We start from the raw sequence: 15,947 nt of genomic DNA on the forward strand, positions 1-15,947 counted from the left end.
ATTTGGGCATAAACATAATAGAATCATTTTTGTATGTGCACTGATACTTTTAAAAGTCACCTTATACAATGAATTCATGCAAACATTTATTTCATTAAAGTACCCATGAGTATTTTTATATTGTTCCTAGAAGAGTAACATAAAGAGATTATCAAGTGTGTGTTGACTCTATTGTCTGTTCAAGTTTATCTCCATCCAGGTGGTATTTGACAAATCTTTTTGATTATTATATTTTACCATTATTTTGACTTCCTTTGTTAAATATAAAACTAATCTTAATATATTTTGAAGCCATCAAGGGTATAAAACAAATACTGAATTGCCCTATGCCTCTAGCATAGAAGTAATGTATCATAGTGGTTAATAGTAAGGATTGTGGAGTCACACTGCTTGGACTTGGACCCATTATTTACTCCTTAGGTCTGTAATTTTCAACACATTACTGAAATACTCTATACCTAATTTTCTTTACCTGTGAAATGGGAATAAAAATAACATTTATTGGGGCCTGCCTCTTAGCTCAGATTTTTTTTCCGGTACTGGGGATTGAACTCAGGTCCTTGCACTTGCCAGGGAAGCGCTTATTCCACTGAGCCATCTCCCCAGCCCCAAGCTCAGTTCTTTAAGTGGCTGCTTCAATAAAGCAGTCAGGCTCAGGTTGCTGTGGTTCGATCCCCAGAACTCAAGCCAGCCAAACCTGCCCTGAAGGCACTTGGAGCCAAAAAAAAAAAGCACAACATTTATTTCTTAGCGTTGTAAATAGGGTTTTAGTAGCTTAATGCACATAAAGGATCTTGGAATAATGTCTGGCACATAGTAAGCACTCAACATTGTTAGCTATTATTAGTTCTTTAAAAGGTTAATTTTTCTGTGCATGTATAGTATACCTAATAACAATGTAGAATAAGTTAATGATAACATTAATTACATTGGAAACCCAATAAATTAGAAAAGGTGAATAAAAAGATAAAATAATTTCTTCTCATGCTACAGTCTAATAGTCTGTTATGGAAATGAATAATTGATATACATTAGATTAAACAAAGAGGTTTCTGTTTATATTTAAAAATTTTTAGTTGGTTATGCATTCATTAAATATTTACCTAACATTTAAAGCAAAAATCTCTGATAAGGTCAGTGAAATCTCCTCAGGATTTATCCTCAGATCCTGTACCTCAGATTGTAGATCCTTTGTCAGTGTCAGCCATGTGGAGGAGTCACGGCCATTGCTTGGCCAATGTGCTCTCTGTGAAAACCTGAGAGAATGTTTTTTCTCCATGTGATTCTCCTTAGGCACACTCTACATTATCGATCACTTTCCTCTTTGGCTTCATAATCTCCTTGATCAGCAAATTTGGGACATTACTGAGTTACATGATGTTACAGTACACGTTCTCATATGTCCTGAGTCTTAATTGACCTTGGAAGGCTAGGGCCAAAATGTTGGCTTTCCTTGCGGCCCTCCTTTTTCTCTAATTTTGGTCTGCAAACTTAGGTTGTTAACCTTGCAGAAAACAAGCTTATTGTTATTACCATACAACCTAGGCTGTTAAGCTTAACCTTACTATCTGTCTGAATATCAAACATCTTAGGCATAACATGGAACAGGTATTTTTCATCAAGTATTGATATGTTGAACTTTAAGTCCCTAAAGAATATGATGAAAAAACATTTAAAAATTAGAATATATTTTAAAAACAGGCATAAAGAATTATATAATTCTTATGTTTACACATAAGTCCAGAAACCTAACCATATACAACCTTGAAGCAGGACAGTCCCACAACATTCCTTTTCCTGTCTCCTGCCTTCATTCACCACCCCCTTCTTTTTGAAAATCATTGATTTCACTGACCTTATCAGACCCAAACCTGCAACTCTTGTTGCATAGGTCTTGCTTTATCTTGGTCTTAACCATCCAGCAGAAAAGTATAAAAACAAAGTATAAGAAGTAAAGCCATGGTGTTATGTTCAGCTGTAGGGGACTCAGGTCAACAATTTCTGACATTGCCAGTGAAGCAATAGTATTGGGAAGACCCAATGGACTACTGGGCTCTTTTAGAGTATTTTGCTGAGTTAACACACCTATAATATTCAAATGATTGAACTAAACAAAAAAGGGAATACAGATGAACATCCATTTTGTATCTGTGTATTCAAAATGGTTAGGATAAATATATAGTTAAATATATAGTTACATTCTCTTAATGAATAGAAGGATTTGTTCTAATAGTGTTTGTAAATAGGATATCATGTCTGCATCTTGTACAGCAAATAACCACTAGGAAGAATCTATGCAATGTGTTAATTATTGAAACTGTCCTACCAATTTGGTTTGAAACTGTCTCGCTGCTATTTGTTTCTCAATAAAATTATTGAAAAAAAAACCCAAAAATCTTATTGAAAGATTTTCTACCTCTGGTGAGGAAAGGCAAAATGCATCCAGTTATTAGATATAATTAGTATTGTCATTTGAGATTGTATAATGAGATATTGAAAAAATATATAACAGAAATTTATTATATCAGCATTAAACTACAAAATTGTTGTAATGGTCAAATTATACAACATAGGTGAAAGAGTTTGCTAAAATATGAAAGGCTATATGAAATGTTATTCTCTGGCACATAGTTCCAGTACACACAGATACTTGATCATGAGGTTTATGAGAGCTAAATGGTGAGCTGGTCAGAGCAGAATAAATTAGAACAAGTAAAGCCAACCTGTAATAAAGGTATTCAAACATCTCAGATATGATGGCTGAGGTAGTTGTTAGAATAGCTAGTCATGTCATCTTGTCTGATTGGCAGAAACATGGAAGTAGGAGTTTCTCAGTATGAGCAGAGTTTCACAGTAGAAAGGGTGAACAGGCATGGTTACAGGAAGGCATAATTAGGGCCAAGTAGGGCTCTGGCTAATTAGGTAGACATGGGTCTTGTTAGTGAAAATTGTGGAGGAATTTGCAGCTAGATGAAGAAGATTCAAAATACAGCAGGGCTCAAAACTTGAGTAGAAAAAAAAGCAAGCAAGCACATCATCAGTGGCTTCCTTGTATCACCTGAATACCTGCTATGGCGGTTATGAAGAAAAGTTATGGGGGCCGGGGAGATAGCTCAGTAGAATAAGTGCTTGCCTGGCAAGTGCAGGGTTCTAAGTTCAGTCCCTGGTACCAGAAAAAAAAAGAAGAAGAAAGAAAGAAAAGTTATGGTTCTGTTGGTGCACTGGACACAGGATTTAGGAAAAACAGGTTAATTCCAAATCCTTACTATTTATTTGGGAAGAAACTCTAATCTGATTCTCATGAGGTGGGAGATGGGGTAGTATCGGCAGTCAGAAGCTCTGTCTGTACATAGATAGAATGTCTTCAATAACTGGAGCTGTAATACAGTAATTGATGAATAATAAATTAGGCATGATTAAATTCATGTGACTGTGGCATTTCAAAATTAGTTACCTTGGAGGGTTATACATTCATATAAAAATATGTTACCAATGCTCAAAAGATTTTGGAATTTTATTTTCTTTTGAAATTGTCTTTATATGTGTCATTAAGAAAATAAGAATTATGATATCATTCAGTTTTATTACATATCAGACTTGTCACTAAGTGATTTCTAGATATATTTCTATATCAGATATACTTTCAAAATATAAAGATTTGTTTCTTTGAGGGTATCCAAAATAATGTGCTATAAATCTCAAGGCAATTCTAAAATAGTAGTTTTGAAAGTAATTTGAAGAGTGACCCCGTTACAGTAAGTAGGTTAGCTGCCCAAAGTGACTGCTTTGAAAGGGATGCTGCGGCTTACAATATGTGTTAAACCGTTTTGTCTGTGTGTGTTAAACAGACTATTTGTAACAATTCTTAGTAATATTTTACGTATCTGAAGAATTCAAGAATTGGGCTTAATTAGACTTCCATTTTATGCTGGCAAAAATGACATAGCTACACATTATGACTAAATTGGAATAAAAGTATAATAATAAAATTAGCACTTTGGCAAAAATAACTTTTACTAACTGGGTGAACTGGAACACAACTATAATGCTAGCACTTGGGAGGCTGAGGCAAGAGTGTTGCTATAAGGTCAAGGCCAGCCTGGGCTACAAAGTGAGTTCGAGATCAGATTGAACTGCATACTGAAATCTTGTCTCAAAAAGACAAAAATAAATAAAAAACTTTGACTATAACAAATGTAATAATATGTAAATAAAGATATAAATCCTAGGACAAGGAGATAGCTCAGTAGCAAAAGTGCCTGCCTGCCAGGTGCAAGGCCCCCGAATTCAATCCCCACTACCGAAAAAGAAAAAAGAAATAAATCCTGATAAGTTTGTTGTTTTATCTTGAGAAACAAAAGAATCATAGCTGTTTATGGATAACTAACTAAATATTTCAAATTATCAAAAGAAAAAAGAATATCAATTTTTTAAAAAATGATAAGTTGAATGAAAATGAAGATTCTGACTTTTTAGAGGTCTAACCCACTAAAAATAATATAATACTTATTAAAATTATATATTGAAGTTCACTTGACAAGTATTTTTAAAAAACAAAGAAAGAGGCTTTCTGAGAAATTCTGCAGTGTTTTTACTTGTATTGGTAAATTTGATGAACACTTGAGTTCATCTTGTGTCTGGTAACCAAGGTCCTTCAGGATATATCTGCAGCCTAATTTTCTGCCCTTCCCTCACATTATTCTCCTATATGTTCTGCATTCTGTTAAAAGCTGAATACTGTGCCATGCCGGCTTCACCCCTTGGGCACAATGAGATGGCGACTAAGACTGGGTGTGGTGGCACACGCCTAGCATACCAGGAAAACAGGAGAATCACTAGCAATCCGATCTACATAATGAGATCCCGTAGACCCTGTACCAATACATGAAAAAAAAAAGCTGAATACTTGTTAAACAGAGCCTATGTTTTCCTGCTTTTGTATCTTGGAGTATATTATTGTTTGCTCAGACTATTTGGGTAGTACAAAAATTAAGATTCTGGAGCCACCTTTACTATATTTGAATGTGACATTACCATTTAAATAGGCCAAGAATAAATTTAAGGAAAATTCAAGTAAGAGTTTTAAGGAAAATCAGATGCATTGCTAAATCTTTTATTTCAGATTTGGTTATTTATAAAATAAATTCTCTGGGCCCTGTGTTTTTCTTCCTCACATTATCTTTTATTAAACCAATGCCAATGGTAGAATTTCCCAGGAAGAGATTTTGTTTTTTATTATTTTTCCCTTATCAATCTGAGCCCCTAGGTTCTTCATAAAATTTAGCTGGAGCCTCTATCTTGGTAGTTGCCAAAACTAGCTCTCCAGAACCTGATCATTACCAAAACAATGGAGTCCTTTAGAGACCCCCAAAAGGTTCAATTAGCATGTTTCCAGGCCCAGGGCACTAAAGCAATATCAGTAACCTTGCAGTCAAGTCAGACTCTGGCTGGGACCATGGTTTCCATTTTGTTTGTCTTCACCAATAGTGTCAATATGAATGGCTCTTTGACTTTAACTAATTAGAGAATACTAATTAAGATAAATAGAATTTAATTAAATGAAATTAGTGAAAATGCTGACTTATAGATTATTCAAAAAATAAGTCATATTTCATTAATTAGAGTACATAGTAAATAAAATCAAGGTACTAAAGAATCAACAAACATTACCTTTTTGGTAAAGTAAAAAGATTAAAATGATATCTCCAAGTAAAATTCTGACCATTTATAGCTGAATTATTTCACAGTATTCAAAATCTACTTGGTGTCTAAATATTTGACATTTCTTCAAAAGCTTTATATGGTGCCTTATTCAGCAATTCTTGCATTAAAATTATTTTAAAGACACGAAATTAAATATTATCTATGCTTATTTTTGAATTAAAATATAATATATGGTACAGGCTAAATTTTAAGGTTTTTTAAAGTGGTGGTGGGAATGGGCCCACAGCCTCATATGCCATTGAAATCTTTTAGGGCCGATAAAATAGCTCAGTGGACTAAGTGCCTGCTTAGGCAAGAGCAGGGACCGGGGTTTGATCCTCAGCACCACATATGGCACTGGCCCCGCCCCTGGGTGCACTGAGTCCACCACTGAGTCTGGGCATGTTGGCACAAGCCTGTAATACCATTGCTGGGGAATCTGAAAACAGGAAGATCACTACGAGCCCAAGCTGCATAGTGAGACCCAGCAATGTGCCGGGCAAGCACAATGCTGCTGAGCCATTTTCCCAGCCTTTAAAATATATTTAATGGAAAATTTTTTTCCCTATATTTTAGGCAAGAGTCTACAGGGTGTTCATGGTCTCACTACTAGATCGGACTCATAGTGATTCTCCTGTTTACAGCCTCCCGAGTGGATTACAGGCACGTACCACCACACCCAGTCTCAATCGCTGTCTCAGTGCGCCCCAGGTATCAAACCTTGGCCTCTGCACCTGCTTGCAGGCGCTTTAATCTGCTGAGATATTTGGCAGACCCTTAACGGAAATTATTTAATGAAAGTATCTGGATTTTTTTTGAGGCAAATTCTGTTATAAACCTCAGGCTGTACCTGAACTCACTAAGTAACCCACACTGGCAGCCTTGGCCTCCTAGGTGCTAGGATTACAGGTGTAGTCCACTGCCCCTGGTGAGCCACATTTGATTTAATATTACTTCTGCCTATCCTTTATTTTATTCATGGATTCATAAGCAATCTTTACCGTCCCAATCATGCTTTGAAAAGTGAGGTATTGTTTTGTTTTTTAAAGATCTCATATTGTTCAGATTGACTTTGAACTCCTAGGCTCAAGATCAAGTAAGCCTAGTGCCTCAGCCTACCAATTGCTGGGAGTACAAACATCCACTACATCCAACTATATACTGCTAGAAAAGTCAGTTTATATGGAGACAAACATCATTAATTTCTACAGAACTTTCCTGTGTTATTAAAAGCTACACATGAGCCAGCTGTGGAGGCCCATGTCTTTAACCCCAGAACTCAAGGTCTGAGGCAGGAGGATTTCTCCAAATTAGAGGGCAGCCTGTGCTACCTAGTAGCTTCAAGTCCACCCTGATTACATGGCAAGATCCTGTCTCACAAAAACGAAAACAAAAACAAAAACTAAACAAAAATCCTCAAAAGCTATATAGCACATTTCAGGCAAAATACACATTTGTCAGTGCTTTCCTGTCTCAGTCTCATATTTTATGTGTCCCTAAAAACGTGGTTGAAAAAAAAACCATGGTTGAGGTAGCAACTTTTCTTTTAGCACCTTTGCAATTTTCTCAAGTCAACTTTAGTCTGTGTTCTAAGTGTATATCACAACAGGGACCTCTTGGAGAAATGTTTCCTACCTCTATGATCAAACCAGTTTCCTCCACCCTTTATTCAGATTTTTTTTTTATCCCAGTTCCCCGTTCTTGAAAGGTATAGTCAAATGAGTTACATTTGATTCTTTTTTTTTTTCCGGAACCAGGGATTGAACTCAGGCCCTTGCACTTGCCAGGGAAGCGCTTATTCCACTGAGCCATCTCCCCAGCCTGGTATAGTCAAATGAAATAGAGTATTTAAGGCTCCAAACAAGCTCCTGATGAGGCACCTGTACACAAAAGTTTTGTTTTTGTTTTGAGAAAAATCTTGGTATGTCACTAAATTCCCAAGGTTAGGCTTGAACTTGAAGTAGTTTGCCTCAGTCTTTCAGGATGATGGGGTTATATGCATCTACCACAAAACTGGACTGTGCTGGAACTCTCAGGCTACAGGACATCGTTCACGTAGTATGAGGCACAGGCCATTTTTTATTTGTTTGTTTGTTTGTTTAACCACTGTTAGGTCCTCCCACTATATATCCTAACCAGATCAGGATAAATCATGCCAATATATGCAGAAGGTACCAAGTTGGGGCAGTTAGATTTCCCTATAAGGAAACATGGTTCACATTCTCAGGCTGGTCATCTTTAATGGGAAAGAAACGGTTAAAGTGTGTGTGAGAATTCAGGCTGCTTGGCTATCTTTAGTACAGTCCATCGGCACCCATTCCTGGTAACTACCCCATGTCTCACTCACATCCTGAGAGAGTGAGTTTTTTTTAAAGCAGCACCCTGAGAGACTGAGGGAAATGTTCGTCTCTACTTGGTGTTCGCCTCTACTTGTGGGTTTTGGCGGTACCTCTCAGGGTCTAAGTACAAGTTCTCCCCAGTTTTTTTTCTAACAAACACGGAATTCCCTTCTCTCCCCCTCCTAAGGTTTGGGTTTCCTCACCTTGGTGGGCAGTTCTCCGATCTCTAGGTAGGCTCGGAAAGAGGACTGAGGAGAACCCTGCGTCTCTCTGTCGCCTGGGTAACAACTTTGTTACCCCCCCACCCACCCCCACCTCTGGGTTCCCGCTTGACTTTCCTAGCCAATCATAGAAAAGTTTGCTTTGGAACGCTTTCCGTATCAACCAATCCGGATGCGTCCGGGCCAGGGTCAATGGCTGCCCCTTCTAGTTAAGTGGGTTTACCTCATTCAAACCTCAGTCCTGTTCGCTTCTCTCCAGCTGAGAGACCACTTCTTTCAGGCTCCGGCAAGTCTGCCGGCCTCTTTGTTTACTGCGCAGTCCCAGGAGCCTACCTATTTACTCTGTAAACCACACAGCGGTAAGTTTACCTGCAGGTTTTAAAAAATTTATTATTTATTTTAATTCCCGGTTGTTGGCAGGCTTCACTCTCCGTTATGCTTTTTCCGTAGTGAATTCCACATCTGACTCCTTCAGACGTGGAGCGGTAGAGAGTGGAGACGTAGGATCGAGTGGCTAGGGCTCGATTTGTGTTGCTCTGCGGTCTCTCTTCAATCTTGCGCCCCGGGACGGAGACGAGCGATTTTTTTTCGTGTGTGTGTGTGTGTGTGTGTGTGTGTCTGTGTATGTGTCTGTCTGTCTGTCTGTGTCTGTCTGTGTCTGTGTCTGTGTCTGTGTCTGTGTCTGTGTCTGTGTCTGTGTGTCTGTGTACAGAGGGATCCTGCTTTTCATTTTTTGTTTGGCAAGCCTTTCTGGCCAGAGGCCCCAAGAAAGCGCCTGGCTGGCTACCTGGAGCTACGCGGCTCCTAATCCTGGGAGAATCACCAGATGAGGCGCCTGGCTTTTCCCGCCTTAGAGTGAAGAACTGCAGGCGCGGCGTCTACGGCTTGCCGCTGCTTGGGAATTTGTGTCTTCACACACGGATGGAATTGTGACCTTAGTTTTCTATGAATTACGTGATTTGGTTTTAAACAAAGAGGAGGGAAGGAGCAATAATTATGTGGAGTATGTGGGACAGGAAAGAGGATGGTTTTAATAGTTATTTTCAGTTATATAGGGATTGAATTCTATTACAAATACACAAATTTGCTTTCCTTTTCACTACAATAGTTTTCTTAACTTCCCTCTCATCTGGCAGAAGCAATAATGAATTTGTTAGTATCCGCAGTAAACAAGCAATGAGGATAGAATATTTACATTATAGGCTAAAATTATTAGCTTTTTGACCAAATAACCTGTACCATAATTCTCTTTACTGTTGATGATCTCAGTGAAAGTGTGTTGCATTTTGTTGTTTTTATTCTTGTCGCTGTGCATTATTCTGTCTGTAAATGCCCAGCCGGTGTTTTGTAGACCTTTCAGCAGTGATTAACAGGAGAAATAAATTTTATATTATGATGCCAGTACACACATATATAATATATAACTGACAAGTGTTTTGAAAAATATTTTTACTACCTACAATGTACTATAACAATATTATATTTAAAATATGTGGACCACAACCCAATAATGAATTCTCATCCACAGTTTGAAAGGCTTTGCCATTAGACCTCTGGTTTTCAAACTTTTTTATGTATTAAGTAATTCATGAAAAATACAGATCGCCATGACTTACTCAACAAATTAGTTCTGAAGGGGGGGTGTGGGTGTCTGTGATGGCAGAGAGAAAGATGTGTGACAACTGTATCACCTGTAACAAATGCTTTCTGTAGTGTCCTTGCATGAATGTTCAATAAATTTTAGTTTTGTTCTTGTCAGACAAATAGTACTTGTTTTTAAGGCTATAATCTCTTCTTCAGTGTTTGGTCTGCCCTGCAAGCCTGTTTTTCCCCAGGTTGAGCAGGTAGGAAGGTAGAGCGCAGGTTCGGAATCTTAGGTGAATATTTAAGTACGTGTCTTTGATGGAGAATGTCCTCAATATGGAAATTTAGAGGTTGACTTATAGAGGATTATGCTGTCATTGAGTGGATGTCAGAGAGTAGAACTCACTTGAGTAAGGCTAATGTTCTTGTCCATTTTGTCTTGATAGCAGATTATATGTAGTGGCAGATGTTGAAATAAGGAGACCTTCCCTGACTTGTTACTTATACTTTATCATAATAAAAATACAAACAAGCAATGTACTTATTTTTAAGAATTGTATACTTAATTGCCTTATTTTTTTGAAGATCAAGGCCTTGAAAAAATAATGAAATATTATTTGAAAGAAAAAGTCTTTATATTAACCAGGTCTGTTTTTCCTTGTAAGATAATAATAGTTTGTGAGATCTTTAAGTGACAGCTTGGCTTACTTGTATACATGTCAAAGGATTTTATACATATCTTCTGTAAGACTTCTCCTGGTTTTTGTAAATTAATTAACTATTTTTGCTCTACTTCATCAAAGTTTTGGGCATAGTTCTTCTAAACATGAGTATTCCTTTGAAGCTATTTTTTGTATCTGTATGCCTGGAGTTGTTATCCTCACCTCCAAGAGCTCTCTTGAGTCTTTTGCTTTCCTTCACTTGTGTCTCACCCTGGTCTTTCCTTTTCAAATTTTCTAACTGCTAGCATCATTCACTAAAAGTGAGACCTGCTCGAAAGCAATTTAGTCTTGTGAAATATCACACTCCTTTTCATTGTGCTGGAATGGAATTCAGGGCTCACACATACTAGGCAAACATTCTACCATTGAATTATACAGTACAGCTCCACATTTAGAGAATTGATTTCAGTTTTGGGATTCAGGAATCCTTTTTATAGTTCTTTTTTTATGTATTTAATACAAGGTCTTCAGAGTCTCACTATGTAGATTGGGCTTGTAGTGATCTTCCTGTTTTCAAGACTGTCAAGTGCTGGGATTAAAGGCACGCACCACCACGCCCAGTCTCATTCACTATCTCAGCACACCCCAGGGTAGGGGCTGGCACAGCAAGGCATGCCAGGGATCAAACCTGGCCACTCTGCTCTGCCTAAGGTGCTCTAATCTGCTGAGCTATCAGGTTAGCCCAAACAAGAATAGCTATTTTTTTCTGGTGGTACTGGGGATTAAACTTGAGACCCTGCGTTTGCCAGGCAAGCGCTTATGCTGCTGAGCTCTCTCCAGCCCACTTTTTGTAGTTCTTAAGGTCAGATTCTGACTTTATACCTTTAAGAGCAGTTATAGTATGAAGGAGGGAAAAAATTAATGTAAAAGATAATCATTACATTATTAGCGCTTTAGGTGTTTAATACTGAACTCAAAATGTTATGCCATTTTCAGAAACCCTCAATTTTATTTTGGTATCAAATAAAATGATCATCATATATGTTTGATTTTTTTCATGTTTCATTCAAAATCCTTGTGTAAAATCAGACACACATGTTTAAATATTGCATTGTTTCTCTTGTGTGAGAAATCTAAAAAGCAAATAAGCAGAATAATGAAGGATAGATATTGAGATGTAGGGAGAATGTATTCAAATGGGAAGGGAAATAAAGGAGGGGGGGAAAGTAAGGGAAAATGAAAAAGAAAAAGAATAGAAAATAAAAATGGAAAGGCTGAGGAGACAGCTCAGTGGCATAAAAGCCTGCCTGGAAAGTGAAATGTACTGAGTTCAATCCCCAGTACCAAACAGAAAAAAAAAAAAAAAGAATTCAACCCAGGCCCTAACGGCAGATTTCTCTTCACAAACCATCAAGTCAAGAAGAGCATGGAGCAAAGTACTTTAAGTCTGGCAAGAAAACAAATTCCAACCCAGACTGATATACCCTGTGAAACTCTCTTTCAAGTATAATGAAGAAGTGAAATACTTCCATGACAAAGAACAACTAAAGAATTTCATGACAACAAAGCCAACCTTACACAGACTGCTAAATGATATTCAAGAGAGGGATCAAAATAACCACAACTCCATAAATGATAATGGAAAGAACCCACCAAATAGGGCAAACAATTAAACATAGGAGAAAAAGAGGTATACAACAGCAGTCTTTCAATTATTCTTTTGTATACAGCAGAAAAATATTTCCATCAGCATACTCTACAAATGGACTTCTCCTGCACCCTATGGGTCATGATTCTATCTAGTTCTACAGGGTGGTTATCAAGGAAATAGCAGTAGCTCAGTCCCACAAGTGACACCTGGCCATCAGTCAGCGTCATGGACACTGTCCATGTCCACCACATACTAGAACTTTATGCACTATCCTATCCCCAGACTGTTAGAAGTGCTGGTCATATATTTGCCATTTGGGTATTTATCTTATGTTTTATTCTTAGTAATTCTTTACTATCATGAAAACTTTTTCTTAGTTCAATTGTTCTGAAATATTTAATTTTTAATTAATTTTCTGAATTTTATTTAATCTTAATTTTTGTTTTAAGATTTATACTGTATCTTTGACTTACAATCTACTTCAAAGACATAGTATGATATTTTCTTCTAGTATTAGAAACTTTAAAAAGTATATTAACATTTTCCATTGACTATATTACTTCTTCCTTGTCTTTTCCACACGTGCGCGCACACATGCACACACACACACGAAAAAAATATGTATGTAACCCAACCTAAGATTGATATTGTTTTGTGGAAATCTTAAATGATCTTTTAAATGGGTTCATCTGATATATTTTAAATAGTCCTGCATAATTATCATTTTCAGAGCTCTATTCTTTATTCAGGACCATACAGCAACTTCTCTTGCCTTCTGGATTATGCTCTTTGTTATTTCCTACATGCTGTCTGGTGATATTAGAGTATTTTGAGTTTGTATAACTGGAAAATATTTTACTTCTAGTTTTCCTTTTTTTGTGGAACCGGGCATTGAACTAAGCCCTTGCACTTACCAGGCAAGCACTTATTCTACTGAGCCAACTCCCTGGCCCCTTAATTTTCAAAGTTATGTTTGCTAAGTATAAAATTCAATGAGTACAGATTTTTTTTTTCTTACAGTACTTTGAATTAATTAGTCTAGTTTCTTACATACTTGGTCTTTTTTTTCTTTGTAATGTGAAATAAGATGGTATTTAATTTTGTTCTTCCATCGTTAATTTTTTATGTATATGCTTTAATGATTTTTTTCTTTACAATAAGTTTTGGACTATTTCATTATTGTGTCCCTTGGTATGGTTTTATTCAAATTTCTTGTGCAAAGGTTCTTTTTTCTTGGAAATGTGGAGCTATAATTTCAACTAAATTCAGAAATTTTAAAACTTTAAATATTTATTGCCTACCCCTTTATAAATTGAGAATTCTGATTATATGAATATAAGTTCCTTGATTTTGGCACACAGGGAACTATTATATGACTGATTTGCAAATTCTTTCTTCTTCATTTTTTTTTTGCTCCAAATGCCTTCAGGGCAGGTTTGCCTGGCCTGAGTTGTGGGGATCAAACCACAGCAACCTGAGCCTGACTGCTTTGCTGAAGCAGCTACTTAAAGAACTGAGCTAAGGGGCAGGCCCTCATAAGGATTTTTTTTCTTCATTTTTATTTTGGACAATTTTTACTGTTATATTCATTTAAGTTTGTAAGTAATTTATTTACAATGTGCAGTCTATTATTAATCCCATGCTAGTATCCATCTCAGAAATATTTCTCTAAGATTCACTCTGTCTACATCTTATAACTTTTTTTGGCTATTAAAATGTGATTTAATTTTGACAGTCAAAAGACCTGGGGAGTGGGTGGGAACAATTCAGTTTTTGTTGTTGGTGTTGTCAGCTCTTTTCTTTTAAAATTTTAAAGAATACAAAATAGCAATAGAAAAAATACAGCATTAGAAACGACAGAAAATTACACTAAACAAAGTAATAGGAATTCAACAATGGGGACAGAAACGCATGAGTGGAAGGAAGCTGGACTGGGAAAAACTTGCCCCATTTAGAGTAGAGGCAAGGAAATAAATTAGAAATCAAGGACAAGGCATGTAGACGTTGCTGAGTATGAAGTTACTTGTTTTAATTCTCCATCACAGCATCCATCATTTTCATAGCTTGACCAGACTTGTAGACTCAGGACTTTTTGAGAGCATTACAGCTTTCCCTGAGTTTCTCAGGTAAAGACAGGTTCACATCACGTCCTATCATCCGTGTGTCTGGGAGACCTCAGACTGTGCGAGAAAAGTCAGGAAGCCCCCACATTATTCCATTAACAAAACAACATCAGAGAGTATTTAAGACTTTCAAGTGCTACAAAGTACTGCACGCTAATTTTTTGATTAGCATTGGAATGAAGTAAAAAATATTGTTCTAAAGTTTTGGTCCCAGTTCTTTATTACAAGTTGACAAAAATATTAAGATTGAAAGCCAGCTCCACTTGGTATGAATGACAAAATTTTTCTCTCCTAATCTTTTGTTACAGGTTCCATGGGTTGTTAATAATAGTCCGATGCTTTACTGTTCTGTGCCCATAATTTAATTTTTAACAGATTTTTTGACTTATAACTGATATATAGTAAATTGGATATATTTAACATATATGATTTGGCAAGATTTGACAAATGTGTATACTGTAAAACCATCAGCATAGGGAAGATAAGGGGCAAAGTCATTAACTCCAAATGTATCCTTGTGCCCTTTGTACACTCTCCCTTGTGCTTCTACAGCTAGTCCGCAGGAGACCACTGACCTGCTTTCTGTCATTCTTTATTAATTTGTATTTCCTAGAAATTTATATAATAGAGGCCTACAGGAAGAACCTTTTTCATCTGGCTTCATTCACTCAGTATAATTACTTGGAGAATCATACATGTTATCTAGATATCAATGGTTACTCCCATTCGTGGATGGGTGGCGTTTCTTTACACACATATCAGAAATTTATCCATAGACCTGTTGGACATTTGGAGTACATCCAGGGTTTTGACTGTGTGCATTGGTTTACCAGCTTTTGTCTGATATGTGATTTTATTTTTTCTATAAGTAGAATAGCTGGATGATTACATTCCTAACACTTGACATAGTCAGTCTTGGTATTTTTCATCATTCTAACAGGTGAGGTTTTTATATATATATATATATATATATATATTCTTTTTTAAAAAATTTTTTATTTATTTGTGTGTGCGTTTGTGTGTGTGTGGCCAGCTCAGCCCACCAGGGGGTGGGGCTGGCTGGCATGTGGTGCTGGGTGATTGAACCATGGTCCCTGTGCTTTTTTGCTAAGCTTGTTCTAAGTAGGTGCTTTAGACCACTGAGCCATCCCACCAGCCCCAGGTGAGGTTTTAATGTGCTGTTTCTTTGGGACTAATGGTACCAATCATTATTGCATCTTATAACTTTTATATTTCAATATTTGTCTACAATTTTTAATATGGTATATAATTATTAATTTTCAATAAAGTTAGTGAGAAAAAAAAAAGAAAAAATGAAAACAAGCTTGTGTATGTAGGGGCCGGGGAGATGGCTCAGTGGAATAAGCACTTCCCTGGCAAGCGCAAAGGCCTGAGTTCAATCCCCAGTTCCCCCAAAAAAAAGCTTGTGTAAGTAAATGGAAAGAGGAAATGTTAAAGGGAGGGGAGGAGAATGGGAAAAAAAGAATTAAGATATATTATGCACAGGTACAAATTCCCTTTGATGAATGTGATCAATATGTATAACAAGCATGTACTAATTAAAAAATAAAATTAAAAAATAAGATCTCTGTGCACATTTAATCTCTATTCATTTCTCTGTGGTGACTCTTATTAGGATAAAACATTAATAACTCAGTTTTTAC

General features: G+C 36.7%; 2 protein-coding genes across 2 annotated transcripts in view; one reads left to right on the top strand and one right to left on the bottom strand.

Moving 5' to 3' along the window:
* Pih1d3 (PIH1 domain containing 3) overlaps positions 1 to 8,491 on the bottom strand; it is a 53,187-nt gene extending 44,696 nt beyond the window's left edge. The window contains exons 1-2 of the mRNA XM_012513099.2: positions 8,487 to 8,491; positions 8,246 to 8,330 (exon numbers count right to left, since the gene is read on the bottom strand). Of these exons, the coding sequence (XP_012368553.2) occupies positions 8,246 to 8,330; positions 8,487 to 8,491 (90 nt within the window). The remainder of the gene's footprint in view (positions 1 to 8,245; positions 8,331 to 8,486) is intronic.
* A 24-nt stretch (positions 8,492 to 8,515) lies between these two features.
* Nup62cl (nucleoporin 62 C-terminal like) overlaps positions 8,516 to 15,947 on the top strand; it is a 112,609-nt gene continuing 105,177 nt past the window's right edge. Inside the window, exon 1 of the mRNA XM_023708002.1 lies at positions 8,516 to 8,622. The gene's annotated coding sequence lies outside the window, so the exon portion shown is untranslated. The remainder of the gene's footprint in view (positions 8,623 to 15,947) is intronic.

The sequence above is a fragment of the Octodon degus genome, unplaced genomic scaffold, assembly GCF_000260255.1.
Source record: "Octodon degus isolate 3935 unplaced genomic scaffold, OctDeg1.0 scaffold00321, whole genome shotgun sequence".
NCBI lineage: Eukaryota > Metazoa > Chordata > Mammalia > Rodentia > Octodontidae > Octodon > Octodon degus.